Below are 16,287 nucleotides of genomic sequence, written 5' to 3'. Positions count from 1 at the left end.
TACATATGTATATTATTTTATGAGATTCACTACATTTAAAACATTAGATAACAATTTATGCAATACTACTGTATTAATACTGTAATGCAAGTGCCGGTGCTATAGCCTATACAATACAGTATTAATATCAATGATAACATAATATGAATGAATGATTGATTGATTGTATGCCATCTAACGGTCAAATTGTAGTCAAGTCTTATTGTTGACAATCAAAACATATAATACAATGAATGCATTCAATTAAATGACAACACATTTATGTATTAATTAATAACTAATAAATTTATATAATGTTTATAAACATATTTAAAATGATTTAATTGATTGACGATATGTCTCGACATCGAAATATACGGTCATTGAATTATGACCAAGGTAATACTTTGTAATTTTATATATATATATATCATTATATAATTTAATTGATACCACCATCAAGAGTATGACGATGTCTACAGTGGATCTTATGGACAGTCTTATGAAGACACAGGACTCTGTATATCACCGACAACTGGTTTGTTAAGTATATTGCAATAAATTAGTATTAATTTTATTGACAAACAGAGCAACAGTTTATGTATAACCGATCCCGAAGTAGAAGTATCTCTGATAGACGTAATGACTCTCTCGGTGTCAGAAATATAACGGTTGATGAAGAAGATGAAGACATGGACTTCAATGAAGATCTCAATTATTACCGAAATGAGACAATAAATATGGATCCTATAGAAAGAGGTTTACATATTATTCAATTTATTAAACTTTTGGTGATAATTATAAATTATCTTAAAATGACAGCTAAACTGATTTCATGTGTCGAAGAAATGGAGAATGTTGTCGGGGATACAATACATCAGAGTTTGCTTATAAAGGCCGCCAAAAGATATGATTATGACATGAAATTGGCATTGGATTCAGTCCTCAACTCACACACCAATCATATGGAGACATCACTTCAACCACAACAAGTGACCACAAATAAAGGTATTTATATAATGAATATTGTTTTGTCTAATGTTTAATGAGATACATATAAAAAGCTAATATAAATAATAATAAAAATTAAAAAACAAAAATAAGTTATAATTAAAAAAACTCCACGTCATTATATCATATATTTTAAATTATATTATTTAAATAAAATAAAATTATTTGTATCTTTAATGTATATATTTAATAATAAAAATAAAATTAATGGTATAATTTGCAAAAAACTATAGTCACAATTAAATAATACAGTAATACCCAAAAACCATTCACACTTATTTTGTCATTTAATTTATATCAAACATTTTAAATTAAATTTAGTCATAAATATAATAGTTTTTAATAGTACTCTACTATATTAGCAACAAAGTACAGTATATTTATTGTATAAGTCAAGTATATTTAATGACCCTTGCTAATATTTATTTAAATACATCAATATATAAAAAGTGTATACAATACCATATATATTGATATTAATACAGTATATAAAACTAATTATTGTAAATAATATATTACATACTTTACGAATTCAATTTTAATATTATTCACATAATGTATATTACCTTAAAAACATGCCAGTAATTTAGGTAATTACTGTATTATATTTATTAACCCAATTAATTAAGATTAACTGAAGCTTATTAATTAATTAAATTTATTAACTATATATCAATATAATAATTTTTATGATTTAAAACATTGTTAACTTTTATTAGTATTACCGGTAATTTGAAACGATTTCTATTAATATTAGGTAAGCAACGAGTGAATGAAGTAAACGAAAATCAAATGAGTAATAAATTAGTTATCACTGAAAACCATTGTACTGATTGTCAAACCGATAATACAAAGAGTAGTTCCCCTTTATTTGTAAGCCTTACCGCAAAATGCAAATTAAAGTGTGAATCAAATCGTAATCGTATTTGTGATATAAAACAATCAATGGTTGAGTACTTTAATAGAAATGATATTAAAGTATTTAGTTTTGAAAATGAGTCCAAAAATAAGTCAAATAATGAACTCAAACCAGGAAATAGAGGTTTTCATTAATGTATTTAATAAAATTACAAATTTAAACTAATATTCATTTGATTTGATCTTATTTTAGCACAATCTTCAGAAAATACTGATCAATGTGATAAAGAAGTGGAAAAAATAAATACAGGAATTCAGAAATTGTTAACAAATAAATCTGACGACTATTTCAAAACGTATGTTTGAAAACACTAATATTTGGTTTAATTATTAAAATTATTTTTAATTATTGGTAAATGAATAGATTTTCGAGTCCTGTGCGCAAAGATTTGGATAAATCGAGATTAGAAACGAATAATTTAAGCCAATTATCGACACCTAATAGTCCTGTCGCGAGTAGAACCGGTTCGAGAATGTCTTCACCGAATCACGAGAAGAATTCGGAAGTAAAAACTCCGAAATCAAATCAATCAAAAGCATTAAATCCAGAAACAGCTGTTTTAGAGTATAACAAGAATAGAAAGGAAGGAAAACCTAATATAAATTTAGTAGTGATAGGACACGTGGACGCCGGCAAAAGTACTCTTATGGGACATCTTTTAGTTCTTCTTGGATTTGTGTCTAAAAAAATGATTCATAGGTATGAAACGGATTCTAAAAAAATGGGAAAAAATTCGTTTCTTTACGCTTGGGTTTTGGATGAAACCCAAGAAGAAAGAAGTCGAGGCATTACTATGGATATTGCAGAATCACGATTTGAAACGGACCACAAATTGGTGACATTATTGGATGCTCCGGGACACAAAGACTTTATACCAAATATGATAACTGGTGCCACACAGGCTGATGTCGCTCTACTTGTTGTCGACGCCACGAAAGGAGAATTTGAGACCGGCTTTGAGTTGGGCGGTCAGACTCGTGAACATACTTTATTGATTAGGTCTTTAGGTATTTCCCAATTGGGAGTTGTGGTCAATAAACTTGAAAATGTCAATTGGAGTCAAAACCGTTATAATGAAATTATATCTAAATTAAGTGCATTTCTAAAACAAATTGGATTTAAGGAACAGGATGTGACTTTTGTTCCGTGCAGTGGACTCACGGGTGAAAACTTAGTAAAAAAGTCTACTATAGAAGAGTTAAACTTATGGTATTCAGGTCACACTCTCGTTGATATAATTGGTATTTAATTAATTTGTTCACAATTTACAGTAATTACAGTAACGGTTATTAATAATTTGTATAAATTTAGATAACTTTAAGCCACCCGACCGTCCCATTTCAAAGCCTTTCCGAATGAGTCTTAACGATGTTTTTAAAGGACTTACTTCTGGATTTTGCATAAGTGGTCGTATAGAAGCCGGTGCTGTCATTGTCGGCCAAAAAATTATTATTTTGCCCGCAGGAGAGCAATGCGTCGTCAAATGTATTAATCAATTTATATTAAATTACAATACAATTTAAGCTATTGATGTTTATTTTCTCATTTTATTGATAGCCATCTCTGTTAGTGATACTTCAGTTAACACAGCATTTGTTGGCGATTATGCTATTCTTACACTTCTAGGTTGTGATCCAAACAATATTTCTGTGGGAAATCTTGTTTGTGATTTGTTAAATCCCGCTCCGGTTACTACTAAATTTGAGGCTAAAATTGTTATTTTTAATAACATAGATATACCAATAACTAAAGTATGTATTGATGTTTTTGAAACAATGTATTCAAATTAATTGATTATTATTTATTGAATTTGCATTTCAAGGGATTTCCTGTTATACTTCATTGTCAGAGTCTTAATGAACAGGCGGTTATTAAGAGACTTATATCTCAATTACATAAGAGCACCGGTCAGGTTGTCAAAGCCAAACCTCGCTGTTTAGTTGGCAATACAAGTGGTGTTGTCGTTATTGAAATTCAAAAACCTATATGTGTTGAACTATATAAAGATTATAAGGATTTGGGACGCTTTATGCTTAGATCGGCCGGTGCTACCATTGCTGCTGGACTTATCACTAAAGTATTTTTAATTATTAATTTTTTTTATTTATTCTCCAATTAATAACTTTTTGAAAATTTAAATTACAGGTATTGTGATAATTGTCTTCCATTTGTATAAAGTATCAAATATATTAAATAAAAATTTCTCATTAATTGTGATTTTATTATTATATAATTTTTATATTTGTTTTTTAATGCAATATTAAAATATTAGATTGTTTTAAACTTATCATAAGATAGATCATATAAAATTGATTAATCAAATTGAAATGTTATTTTTTATTACTACCGGTAATCTTATTATAAATAATTCACACCATATAAGGGTTAATATTGAAAATAATCATAAAAATAATATAAATTTATAGTTTTTATTTTAATACTTTCAATTGAAATAAATAAATTAATGATTTATAATTGCAATCATATATGAAATATTAAACTAGGGGCTGTTCACATATTACGTTCGCACTTTTTAAGAAATGTAGACCCCTCCCTCCCCTATGTTCGCAAGTAGTCATTTAAAAAAATTACGTTCGCATGTCTCTATCCGCTACCCACCCCCACCCCCAACACTAAGAAATAAAATATTCTTAAAGTCTACCCCTCCCTTTGTTCGCTTTGTCCAACCCGCCCCTCCCATCAACTGCGAACGTAATATGTGAACCATCCCTATTGATTTTATCTAAATTGAATAATATTTAATATAAATATTTTATTTTAGTTTTTAAATAAACAAAATACTATTTAATAAAAATAATTTTTAGTCAACTTAAAGATTAATTTTATTAGTTTCATAGTGCAGTTATTAATTTATTAAGTCTAGCATTGCCAGAATAACTTTTGGATTACATTTTAAATTTTTACTCAAAAATTATTAAGTTGTTAATAAATAGCATTCATAAAATGACTATTTTATATATACATTATATAGGGTTTATAATATTTGAAATATCATTATTAATATAATTTTATGAAATGTTAAAATTTATTTTATTTTATTTCATTCCTTTATACTGTACTTTATATATTGATAATAAAAATTAGATAAAATATATTTTCATATCATATTTATTTCAAAAAATATAAATCGAATGAAATTTTCTCTTTTCTCAAATTTAATTGATATCTAATATTTCATAAGCAATAAAACATTTGATTGATTTGAAAATGTCTAATAAGTTAATTGTTTTAGTTATAAGTTTGTTATCTATTGATCAAATCAACACAAGTTTACCTTTTTGTGTGTTAAATTGCAAATGTGAGAGCACCTGGGTCAATTGCAGTCATACAAATATAATTAAAGTGCCAGTTATTGCCGCACAAACCAATGTTTGGGATTTAAGTTTTAATCAAATTATAAATTTAAATGATAACACTTTCAGACATCTTTCACTTTTAAACACTTTGTATGTTTATTATATTATATGTTAAATTTACTAAAAATTAATTAATACTTACATTACTTATTATTTTGAGTAAATAATTTATTATCATTAAAATAATAAATAGGTTTTTAAATGATAACCAAATTGAAAAACTTCAAAATCGTTTGTTTGCAGGACTCGCACGACTCACACAATTGTAAATTTTATTTTTCATTAAATTTGTTGTATATTTTATAAAATAAAAAAAATTCTTTTACAGATATTTAAATAATAATGAAATTATAATTTTAGAAGATTATAGTTTCAGAAACTTACATAATTTACAGGAACTCTATTTAAATGATAATAAAATACAAACACTTTCTGATCAAATATTTTCAGATCTGCCATCCATTCAAAAAATGTAAGTTTTATTAACACAATATAATAATAAAATAATTAACATTATTATCTCTAGACATCTCCAAAACAATAAAATTGTTTATATATTTGAAATTATATTTAAAAATAACAACAATTTGAATGAATTAAGTCTAGAGAATAATCGTTTAGTATGTGATTGCAAACACTTTTGGTTTAAGACAACAAAAATATCACAATTGAAAACATCGTGTGATTTACCGATTCATTTAAGAGATAAATCTGTATCTGAAATATCTGAAAATGAGTTTCAATGCAAAAAATCAGAGTCTGAATTGTATACTAATTTAAAATTAAAAATTGAATCTAAACTATCAAATAATACAATTGTTTTAAAATGCAAAACTAATAATAAATATAATGGTATAAATTTAATTGAATGGCTTTACAATAACAAACCAATAAATCTAACCAACAATCATAATGATAATTATTATATAACAAATGATAAATCACTAATTTATATTAGAAATAGATCTAAAAATACTCAAGGATACTATAGATGTATTACTAGAAATAATAACAACACAATTAAATCAAAACAATTATTAATTGATTTTTCTATAAATCAAACTAAAAAAACTATTATTGTTGTAATTGGCATTTTATCAAATCAATTGGTACTTAATTGTTCACAAAATTTAAACACTTTTTGGACTAAAAACAATGTATCAATTGATTTATCTAAATCCCAACGTATTTCATATTCAATAAATGGTTCATTAATTATTAACTATTTATTACCGACCGATTCTGCATTATATAAATGTGTTAATAATCAAAATGAAATTCTTGATGTATATTCTGTTAATGTTTTGGGTAATAATGTCTAATCAATATATATTCATATTTATATAAATATATATAATTATTAATATTTTGTTTAAAAAGTTGCCCCAGTTTTTATAGAAACACCCGAATCATTGATTGAAGTGGAAACGGGTGAAGACATACAATTGAAATGCTTAGCTAAAGGTTTTCCAGAACCGCACATCAAATGGACTCATAAAAAGAAATTGAATATAATATATGACAATAAAATATTAGTTATTAAACACATTAAACCATTAGATGAAGGCATTTATGAATGCAAAGCAAATAATAGTTTAGGAATTGCTGTCAAAGAAGTAAAAATAATGGTTAGGGGAGGACTTCTTCAGTTAAATGACACTAATATTGATGACAATGAAATTTATGAGTCATTTAAAGAAGCCAAGTATTATACTAATATAAAAATGATATAAATATATAATTATATATATATATATTATTTTAGGGAAATTGTAGATCAAGCTATTAATTGGACATTAAATGCAATTAGAAATAAAACTTTAAAATATGAGAAAATATCAAAATTAATGTCAATCGCAAGATATCCACTCTCTCCAGAATCCATTGAATTTGCAAAATCTGTTGAAATATATGAGAAGACACTTGAAATCATCAAAAGAAAAGTCGAAGCGAAGACATTATTGCCATCAATTGATTACAAATATGAAAATGTTTTGACACCAAATCAACTGAATATTTTGGCACATCTTTCCGGTTGTCTTATAAGTCATCGTCTTTACAATTCTTTTGATTCAAAGATATGCGAAAATTGTGTTTATAAAAAATATCGCACTTATAATGGCATTTGTAATAACTTAGATAACTATATGTGGGGCTCATCTCTCACACCTTTCCAACGACTTCTTCCTCCACAATATGAAGATGGCATTCATTTACCTATTGGTTGGTTTAGTGATAAAAAATATGGAGATTTTAGAAAACCAAACGCCCGCTTAATTAGTCAACGAATACTAAGTACAGGAATGACCACCGATGATGACTATCACTCACATATGTTGATGCAATTCGGACAATTCATTGACCACGACATTGACTTTGCAATGCCATCAATTAGTTTCAATACTTTCAGTAGAGAACTCATTGATTGTAGTAAAACTTGTTCCCCAATCCATCCGTGCTTTTCAATTGAAATACCAAAAGATGACATTAGAAGAAATTTAACAAATAAAAGACAAAGATTTAGTCAAAAACCACAACAAAAGTGTATTGAATTGATTCGGTCGAGTGCCACGTGTGGCAGTGGATTAACTTCTGTAGCGATGGGAGCTTTAATGCCACGCGAACAGGTCAACCAATTGACTTCATTTATTGATGCGTCCAATGTTTATGGCAGTACATCCAGTCTCGCTAATCATTTAAGAGATAAAAATCCGAGAGATTTAGGACTAATGAAAAATTTAATAATAAATGGTAAACAATATTTGCCATCAAATGAGGCCCGACTTCCCAATGACTGTCAACAGGATCCGAGACGATCTGATTTCGGATGCTTTTTGGCCGGAGATGTCAGAGCTAATGAACAGTTGGGTCTCTTATCAATGCATACTCTGTGGCTAAGAGAACACAATCGCATCGCTAAAAGATTATCGTATAAAACAAACTTTTAAACAATCATTTTATAAATACTATAATAATATTATTTTTATTATTAGACAAATTAACAAACATTGGAGTGGAGAACAAATATATCAAGAATCGCGAAAAATTGTTGGATCAGAAATGCAGGTAAAATCACATTTCATAGTATTCAACAAAATTAACACAAATTATATTAATTTTATATTTAATTCAATAGAATAACAATTTAGTCAATTATGTAAAAGTTTTTAATACTAAATACGTATAGTTTTAAATTTTTATCAAAATACACCTGGTCAATTGTACATCTAAGTTTCTGATATTATCAAACTTATAATATAGATATTGATTATTTAAAAATTACCAATGTCAATTTTGTTTATATTTGCAACTTTGTACAATTGACCAGATATTGTCAAAAACATTTAAGGAAAGGTCACAATTTAATACAAAGTTTTAATAGAAATTAGTCTAATATAATAATAAACGATTTAAATGCGATAATCTTAGTTATATTCATGTTTACACACTTACAATACAGAATTACAGAAACTCATAATTAATTTTATTTTTAGTTTATTACTTATTATCATTGGTTACCACATATCTTAGGACATCAGGTAATAATGAATTACATCAGACAATATCTGTTGTTTTAATACTAAATACAGTATTTAACTAATTGTATAATAACTGTATAATATAATGTATTGTATTGTATTGTATTGTATTGTAAAAGGGAACATCAAATTTGGGGAAATATAAAGATTATAATAAACATATGAATCCATCGGTGGCTAATGTATTTGCAACGGCGGCTCTTAGATTTGGTCACACTTTGATAAATCCAATCCTTTTACGACTCAACGAGACTTATCAACCAATAACTCAATTTGAAAGTCATTTGTCACTTCATAAAGCGTTTTTTGCCCCTCAAAGACTTGTTGAAGAAGGAGGTATTGATCCATTAATTAGAGGATTATTGTTTGCGCCATCAAAGAGACCAAAATCAGATCAAATTATGAACAATCAATTGACTGAACACTTATTTGAATTGGCCAGAGATGTGGCACTAGATTTGGGAGCAATTAATATACAAAGAGGTATTTTTCATTGAATTATTGTAAGATTATATTAAATAAATACTGAATAATTTTAAGCTTAATATTATTATTTTATTATATTATGATTAAAATATATTAATTTTTTATAAAAACAAGGCAGAGATCATGGTTTACCCTCTTATAATGATTGGAGAAAATACTGTAATTTAAGTCTTGCCAATACTTTTGATGATTTAAAAAATGAAATTAAAAATCAAAATATTAGATTAAAATTAAAGCAAATTTATGGAAATCCTAATAACATCGATCTTTGGGTGGGAGCTGTCTCTGAGGATATCCTCGAATCAGCAAAAGTTGGTCCAACTTTCCACTGCTTATTAGTGGAACAATTTAGAAGACTTCGAGATGGAGACCGCTTTTATTTTGAGGTATTTTTATCAATAAATCATTTCATTTCAATAATAACCAAAATTTCGATACAAAACTTTTATTTCATTAGAACTCTAATGTCTTGACAACAGAACAAATGATTGAAATAAAGAAGACATCTCTGGCAAGGATTATATGTGACAATTCAGACAATATCACTGCAATCACTAGCGATGTCTTTATACAACCAAAACATCAAACGTGGATCAATTGCCAAGACTTGCCATTAATTGATCTCAACAAATGGCAGAACAGTCATACTTCAAGCAATACTTGTAACCGAGATAACAGTCAAGATGTAGATATACCACAACAGTTGATCAATCAATCAATCAATTAAATAATAGTTAATTCATTTTTATTAAAATTTATTCACATTTATTCATCTAAAGTTAATTTTTCTCTACAATAGTCTTATGATTTATATTTCATAAATAAATCAATTATTTAACAAATATTTGGTATGACTTCCTTTAGCTATCAATTGTTTGCTATCTTTATTAAAGATATCTACTGAAAGAAATGCTATATTTTTGCCACATTTAAGAGTATTTGCTTCAATGACAATGGTTTGTCCCAATTGAACACTTGTTAAATAAGTTATACTTAAATCCAAACTAACACTCCGTGCTTTATAAAAGGTTTCATCTTTAATGTCATTTTCATCAATAAAAGCAGTGGTCAGCGCCAGACTCGATAACTGGTCAACAATAGTGGCTGTCATTCCTCCGTGTAAATGATTGGACCAATTGGTTGCTTCTTTAGTCACTAACATCTCAGCTATTAAACGACCTTTGAATGCATCCGTTATATTAACCTTAATATTAATAACTAATGATTAATATATACAGTATATGACAATCATTACAATGTCGACAATGTCTCACCTGATTCAACACATTATCAAATTTGTTACTTTCAACTAATCTCTTGAGTGTATTCCTCATCAAAGTAGTTATCTTATGAGACATCTTTACCAATCAAATCAATTAATTTATAGTAATGTTATATTATTTTTAATAACGAGATATCATTTAACCTTAAATAACAATAAAAACTATATTTCATTTACCGGTAATTATGTTTCAATTGATACCACTTTTTCAACTATTAATAGTCTATCAATACTAACAATTAGTTCAATTAATATACCAACAAATCATTTACTATTATATCAATCAGTTATTAAAAAGTTTAGATTAAATGAATGGCTATATATATGGGGTATTAATAGGATTACATGGTTTGGTTGGTTGGGTTGGTTTGGGTTGGGGTTCAATCAATTATTTTATCACCCAAACCAAGTCGTCTATCCTAACCTACTCTACCCTAACATAACTACTCCACTCCACCCAAACTAATATTAATCATGACTAAATTAAAACTTAAGTGTTAGACATAATTTCAATGAAAAAAGTAAACCTAATTTAAAAGTAAAACTAATTTAAAAGTAAACCTAATTTAAAAGTAAAACTAATTTAAAAGTAAAACTAATTTAAAAGTAAAACTAATTTAAAAGTAAAACTAATTTAAAAGTAAAACTAATTTAAAAGTAAAACTAATTTAAAAGTAAAACTAATTTAAAAGTAAAACTAATTTAAAAGTAAAACTAATTTAAAAGTACATTAATAGCCAATAGTATTGTTCTATACATTAAAATACTACATACAGTATGTATAGTGAGAAACAATGCAAACCTATAAAACATTAAACAATACCTTTAATTATTGTAGTAATTATAGAATCGATAGAAATGTTATGAGTTATCCATTAAATGTCAATTTAATACATATTTAAGTTTATTATTGAAATAAATTTAATAAACATTTTGTACAACATTTACATGAGTGATGTAAGACATTATTGATTTTGATTGGTTGATACCACTGTTAAATGTAAAGTCAAAAACCAATAAAATGTCAGTTTGAATATCACGTGACATTTGACTGACTATTTGAATGTTTGAACCGATTGTTTGAAACATTTTAAAGCATTGAATGACTGTTCACTCTATTGATGTATTAGTCATACATTCAACTCTTATATTGAAGACATTCACACCATTTGTTTGTTGTTCACAACAGAAGACTCTTTAGTTACCATCGATTATGTCAACAGAAAATAGACGACCAATTAATGGACCAAATGGTGATAATATAGTGTCAGAATCGGGAAGATTAGCGGCCACTAAACGATTACAAAAGGAATTAATGGATTTTGTGCTAAACTCTGACCAATCAATCACTGCCTTTCCCGACGGCGACAATCTATTCAGGTATGTCTTCAACATTACAAGTGAATCAATTAAGTGATAATCAATGATTGATTTTATCATCAGATGGATGGCAACAATTACGGGACCGAAAGATACAGTTTTTGACGGATTGAAGTTTAAGTTGTTGTTAACATTTTCACCGAAATATCCGTTTAGCGCACCATTTGTTGTCTTTCTTAACCATTGTTTTCATCCAAATATAAGCAGTGATGGAGACATCTGTTTAGATATACTAAAGGTTTGATTACAAGATTGATATTTATAAACAAATAATTACTGATATAATGATTTTATAGGACAAATGGACAGCACTTTATGACGTCCGCACTGTTCTTATATCAATTCAATCACTTCTTGGTTTGTTCAGAGATGTAATATTATAATTAAGACATATCTTAACAATTTGATGTTATCATTAGGTGAACCAAATTTGGACAGTCCTTTAGATACATTAGCCGCAGACAAGTGGGGGTCACAGGATTACCGTCAATTAGTTGTTCAAAAGTATCGGCAATCAGTCAACAATACAAACAAATCCAAATGACAAACAAAGACTAGTTTTATATTTAAGACTTAATTTTATTTATATTTCATGTATAAGTCACTCATCACTTAGTTTCTCTCATTTTTCAATAATTAATAATTTTTCAAATTAATACAATTATTAAATAAAATTTATTTATAAAGTATATAGTGTTTAATAATTACCGATAGCTCTAAATATTAACGCTAATTGATATTAAAGTACATTATTTGTTGTGCATATTAAAAATAAAAATTTATTTTTCATTATATCACAAAGTTATTACATTTATACTACAATACAACTTGTGTATTATAAATTGTTTGATACATTAGTGTTCAAATAAATCAATAAAAACTATATTACAATAATAAAACAAATTTTAATTGTTTAAAATAATTTTTATACGGAAATGACAATGAATTAGATTAGTACATAAAGTATTTTAAAAATTTTGATCTAACAAACAGTTAAAATACAGATTAAATAAAAGATACTGTATATTAAAAAAAAGTAAAATATCTTAGTTATAAATTTACTTAACATATTTAAAAATATATTTTTATGATATATTTATTTAATGATACTGTATTACCAATTGACATAAAGGACAATACCGTACATTATTAACGAATTATACAAACATAAAACAAATGATGAAATAATGAGTTGTTTTAATTGACTGTTTTATCTAAAATTGTTGACTAAAATCACAAGTAATCATCTTATCTTAATAAAGATAATCACAGATTATATAATTTTTTTGAGCCAAAAATATCGTTTATGAGACATTCATTGCATTTTCGACTCCTTTTCCGATTCAATAGGTGTCGACCAACGGGTGTTTTCAATACTTGAATATAAATCCTAAAAATTAAATATATAAATATAATTATTTACAAACTTAGATAATTTTGTAATTAAATTTTGTGAAAATTACATCATTTTTGGCCATCATTTCTTCATTGAATTTATCGTCAATATATTGATTACTTGCATCGGGCATATAGACAGAGCCAGGAATTAGTGTATATAACATATTATCACAGTTCGGATAGTAGACAGGCTGTCCATATGATGGTTGACCGTAAGCATATGAATCATAATTGACAGGTAAGGCATTGTATGGCATCATTGGGTATATCCATATGGGTTGTTGACCAGAAGAAGGAGAGACTGCACTATATTGACTACCGGTACTCATATCTGGACTATAAATTGGTTGAGATATCTCTTGAAACTGTTGTTGATTTTGTTGTTGAAATTGTCTTTGTTGTTGTATTTGCGGCGGTTGTTGTTGTTGTTGTTGTGGGTGATGGTGTTGCTGTTGAATAACAAACCGTTCACTATTAGAGCGATCATAGGTTCGAGTCCTTTGGTGACCATAATTCTGTCTTTGTAAGCGCCGGGGTTTGGCTGCCCTCACAGTTATGGGATTTGGACCCAAAATAGTCGAGTTATTGCATTGACTCAACGCATTTTGGTAATCACTTTCTTGACTAAACCGAACAAATCCAAAGCGACGGTTCTGACTCTCAGAAGTCATTACTAAACAAATAAGTTTTGTAAAGAATTAATGCAATATTTAAATCATTTAATTTATACCTTTGGCTGAACAGGTGGACGGATAGTGTTTAGCAAAAGCATTGAGAAGCATGTGATCGTTGACATCAAGAGTTAGATCCCCGACATATATGGAGAACTCAGTGTCATCTCTACTACTCGTTATGTTTAATCGGAAGCGCTTTCCCTTCAATTAAAACATAATTTAGACTAAATATAAAAACAGATTAGTAAACAGTTTATACCTCAGCAGCGTTTGGTATTTGTTGTCCATTGAGTTCATTCAATACTTTTTGTGCCAATTCTTCGCTTTCAAATGTTATAAATCCATAACCCATTGGTTGTCTTAAAAAAATGGTAATTAAAATCAATTAATAATCATATGATTGATGTAAAATAGTCACCACATGTCATACCCGGTTATTTTGTTTCGGACAATCTTCACTTGTTTTGGTTTATGACTCATCAGATGAAAGGATGTCTTCACAAACATCTCATCCATTGTTTCGTCGATCTAAACATCAAAACATATCAATCATTTCATTATAATAATCAAATGACATATCAATTAACTAAGACATACGTCTCCAATCCAGAGAGTCATCGATTGGTTTTGGTATTTATGAGACATATCTTTAAATGTTTGTTTGTTTGTCTGTTTGTCTTCAATCACAACTACGACAACTAATCACTTAATGAGTCAATCAATGAATCAACAAAACAATAGTAATTGAGTTTCAATTGACTCATTCACTCATACAATGAATGCAATACTACTGTATTTACACCAATCAAACACTACAGTTGTATTGCATTTACACTTACACTCAAACATCAGTTAATTGAACAACACTTTTATCAAACACTTAATTAATTTATATAATATTTTTTAAATTAAATTTTATATCATTATTAAATACCGATTTATTTAAATATATATTTTTAAATAATAACAAAAAATTAATTAATTAACTAATGATAAAGTATTAAAAGTATTAATATAATGTAAACTGTATTGACTCATAAATATTCAATCCATACATAAATCACATAACAAGAAGCCATAGAAATGTGTGTTAGAGACCCTCTATTAAAGGGTATGACTTTAATGACAGACTATTATGTGTTGAATGAATATTTGGTCAAACAGTAGATGTGATTAATATATATATAAATATATATAAAAGTGACAAAAAATAGACAAAAATGTAATAATCAACATATTTTTAACTATATTTTAATTGATACCCATTTTTGGCTAATTTGTAAAAACCAAAACAGTTATGATTTCTATTATTTATTACAATATAAAGTTTCTAAACGTTATTTTACACATTTTTTATACATAAATACAGTATTAAAGTACAGTATATTAATAGTATTTATTAGTTTTTGATAATAATATGTGTCATTAGATCTCTATTAACATAAAGATCTTCATTTTAAAACCACTTAATAGTGTTAAGCATAGCATTGCCAGACAAACTCTTGGCTAGCATTTTAAATTGTGTTTCAAAATAATTTCAAAATCATATCTACTGTAAGACAATAGGTATCTAATGCTTTATTTTTATAGACGTGTTAAATAATGACAATTAAATTTATAAATAAATATTTTGGTATTTTTTACAGTACTGTACACTTAAAAACTTGTATTATCTTTGACAGTATTATAAATGCATATTAATTATGGGTATGTGAGGTATTATGACCAGGGTTTTAAAAATGGCAGGCATAAACAATAGATGCCAATTTTGCCAAATGCCTGCCCTGCCTCTGCCATGCCCTGGGCATCTATTTTCATGTGGTGACACCTATTATTTTAATTTTATATTATTAATTAATTTATAAAACATTGTTTTTATAATATATTTGCATGTATTTTTGTTTTGTATACCTTTAATTAAAAGGTAATATAATTGGAAATAAGTAAATTAATTGTAAATTTAATTAACACGTTAAAACACTAAATTACATTATTTTTATAAATACAGTTGCTTTTTAGCAATTTAAATTGGCAGGCAAATAAAATAGATGCCCAAAATGCCAGGCATTTATGGCATCTATTTGGGCATTGCCAGGGCAGGCATTTATTTTCTTAAAACCCTGATTATGACTGACAACATTGTTTAGCATGTATTGTATAATACTATACTATAATTTATGTCTAATATTCCATAAAGCATTAGTAAAAAATTTGGTATAAAAAATAATTATAATTTAGATAT

The 16,287-nt window shown here is 27.0% G+C and overlaps 5 protein-coding genes across 7 annotated transcripts; 3 read left to right on the top strand and 2 right to left on the bottom strand.

The window, feature by feature from the left end:
* Nucleotides 1-183: 183 nt before the first annotated feature.
* On the top strand, nucleotides 184-4,122 carry LOC128953003 (protein HBS1-like). Of its 2 annotated transcripts, XM_054298491.1 has the most exons (11): nucleotides 184-378; nucleotides 443-517; nucleotides 568-738; nucleotides 802-987; nucleotides 1,748-2,032; nucleotides 2,102-2,204; nucleotides 2,273-3,150; nucleotides 3,221-3,394; nucleotides 3,467-3,660; nucleotides 3,732-3,986; nucleotides 4,055-4,122. In XM_054298491.1, the coding sequence occupies exons 1-11, from the start codon at nucleotides 336-338 to the stop codon at nucleotides 4,061-4,063; spliced, it is 2,373 nt and encodes a 790-aa protein (XP_054154466.1). In that variant the 5' UTR covers nucleotides 184-335; the 3' UTR covers nucleotides 4,064-4,122. The 2 variants fall into 2 exon arrangements, with proteins under 2 accessions (XP_054154466.1, XP_054154467.1); XM_054298492.1 differs by lacking the exon at nucleotides 1,748-2,032 and having other exon boundaries at nucleotides 186-378; nucleotides 4,055-4,121.
* A 975-nt stretch (nucleotides 4,123-5,097) lies between these two features.
* LOC128966403 (peroxidasin-like) lies at nucleotides 5,098-10,046 on the top strand. The gene is made up of 12 exons (XM_054313253.1): nucleotides 5,098-5,376; nucleotides 5,480-5,551; nucleotides 5,615-5,758; nucleotides 5,813-6,043; nucleotides 6,245-6,279; nucleotides 6,667-6,991; nucleotides 7,052-8,215; nucleotides 8,280-8,352; nucleotides 8,781-8,825; nucleotides 8,945-9,308; nucleotides 9,426-9,697; nucleotides 9,769-10,046. Exons 1-12 carry the CDS (start codon nucleotides 5,138-5,140, stop codon nucleotides 10,036-10,038), a joined length of 3,234 nt encoding a protein of 1,077 aa, XP_054169228.1. The 5' UTR covers nucleotides 5,098-5,137; the 3' UTR covers nucleotides 10,039-10,046.
* Nucleotides 10,047-10,137: 91 nt separating this feature from the next.
* LOC128952209 (acyl-coenzyme A thioesterase 13-like) lies at nucleotides 10,138-11,481 on the bottom strand. 2 transcript variants are annotated; one of them, XM_054297559.1, is made up of 3 exons: nucleotides 11,417-11,481; nucleotides 10,586-10,669; nucleotides 10,138-10,515 (listed from the first exon to the last, which is right to left on the bottom strand). In XM_054297559.1, the coding sequence occupies exons 2-3, from the start codon at nucleotides 10,667-10,669 to the stop codon at nucleotides 10,138-10,140; spliced, it is 462 nt and encodes a 153-aa protein (XP_054153534.1). In that variant the 5' UTR covers nucleotides 11,417-11,481. The 2 variants fall into 2 exon arrangements, with proteins under 2 accessions (XP_054153534.1, XP_054153535.1); XM_054297560.1 differs by lacking the exon at nucleotides 11,417-11,481 and adding an exon at nucleotides 10,771-10,827.
* A 144-nt stretch (nucleotides 11,482-11,625) lies between these two features.
* On the top strand, nucleotides 11,626-12,657 carry LOC128952032 (probable ubiquitin-conjugating enzyme E2 C). The gene is made up of 4 exons (XM_054297355.1): nucleotides 11,626-11,973; nucleotides 12,037-12,211; nucleotides 12,270-12,330; nucleotides 12,393-12,657. The coding sequence occupies exons 1-4, from the start codon at nucleotides 11,807-11,809 to the stop codon at nucleotides 12,515-12,517; spliced, it is 528 nt and encodes a 175-aa protein (XP_054153330.1). The 5' UTR covers nucleotides 11,626-11,806; the 3' UTR covers nucleotides 12,518-12,657.
* A 458-nt stretch (nucleotides 12,658-13,115) lies between these two features.
* LOC128952069 (tRNA selenocysteine 1-associated protein 1-like) lies at nucleotides 13,116-14,853 on the bottom strand. Its single transcript, XM_054297401.1, has 6 exons — nucleotides 14,643-14,853; nucleotides 14,476-14,573; nucleotides 14,305-14,404; nucleotides 14,102-14,246; nucleotides 13,437-14,044; nucleotides 13,116-13,363 (listed from the first exon to the last, which is right to left on the bottom strand). The coding sequence occupies exons 1-6, from the start codon at nucleotides 14,688-14,690 to the stop codon at nucleotides 13,289-13,291; spliced, it is 1,074 nt and encodes a 357-aa protein (XP_054153376.1). The 5' UTR covers nucleotides 14,691-14,853; the 3' UTR covers nucleotides 13,116-13,288.
* Nucleotides 14,854-16,287: the final 1,434 nt, after the last annotated feature.

The sequence above is a fragment of the Oppia nitens genome, unplaced genomic scaffold (assembly GCF_028296485.1).
Source record: "Oppia nitens isolate AA-2021 unplaced genomic scaffold, nextdenovo-longstitch-racon4-pilon3 scaffold1_pilon_pilon_pilon, whole genome shotgun sequence".
NCBI classification, from domain to species: Eukaryota; Metazoa; Arthropoda; class Arachnida; order Sarcoptiformes; family Oppiidae; genus Oppia; species Oppia nitens.
Note: the sequence above shows the minus strand (reverse complement) of the source record. Positions and strands in the feature narration are given on the sequence as shown.

Excerpts from the sequence above, each read along its gene's own strand:
- LOC128953003 (XM_054298491.1), top strand. The coding sequence starts at position 336 with ATGTCTCGACATCGAAATATACGGTCATTGAATTATGACCAAG. Across the intron at positions 2,205-2,272 it reads TCTGACGACTATTTCAAAAC|ATTTTCGAGTCCTGTGCGCA; the intron begins GTATGTTTGAAA and ends GTAAATGAATAG. Across the intron at positions 3,395-3,466 it reads AGAGCAATGCGTCGTCAAAT|CCATCTCTGTTAGTGATACT; the intron begins GTATTAATCAAT and ends TTTTATTGATAG.
- LOC128966403 (XM_054313253.1), top strand. The coding sequence starts at position 5,138 with ATGTCTAATAAGTTAATTGTTTTAGTTATAAGTTTGTTATCTATTGAT. Across the intron at positions 5,377-5,479 it reads CTTTCACTTTTAAACACTTT|GTTTTTAAATGATAACCAAA; the intron begins GTATGTTTATTA and ends AATAATAAATAG. Across the intron at positions 8,216-8,279 it reads CGCATCGCTAAAAGATTATC|ACAAATTAACAAACATTGGA; the intron begins GTATAAAACAAA and ends TTTTATTATTAG.
- LOC128952209 (XM_054297559.1), bottom strand. The coding sequence starts at position 10,669 with ATGTCTCATAAGATAACTACTTTGATGAGGAATACACTCAAGAGATTA. Across the intron at positions 10,516-10,585 it reads TTGATAATGTGTTGAATCAG|GTTAATATAACGGATGCATT; the intron begins GTGAGACATTGT and ends ATTAATATTAAG.
- LOC128952032 (XM_054297355.1), top strand. The coding sequence starts at position 11,807 with ATGTCAACAGAAAATAGACGACCAATTAATGGACCAAATGGTGATAAT. Across the intron at positions 12,212-12,269 it reads TCTGTTTAGATATACTAAAG|GACAAATGGACAGCACTTTA; the intron begins GTTTGATTACAA and ends ATGATTTTATAG. Across the intron at positions 12,331-12,392 it reads ATCAATTCAATCACTTCTTG|GTGAACCAAATTTGGACAGT; the intron begins GTTTGTTCAGAG and ends TGTTATCATTAG.
- LOC128952069 (XM_054297401.1), bottom strand. The coding sequence starts at position 14,690 with ATGTCTCATAAATACCAAAACCAATCGATGACTCTCTGGATTGGAGAC. Across the intron at positions 14,247-14,304 it reads AAATACCAAACGCTGCTGAG|GGAAAGCGCTTCCGATTAAA; the intron begins GTATAAACTGTT and ends TTTTAATTGAAG. Across the intron at positions 13,364-13,436 it reads AAATGATGGCCAAAAATGAT|GATTTATATTCAAGTATTGA; the intron begins GTAATTTTCACA and ends TTTAATTTTTAG.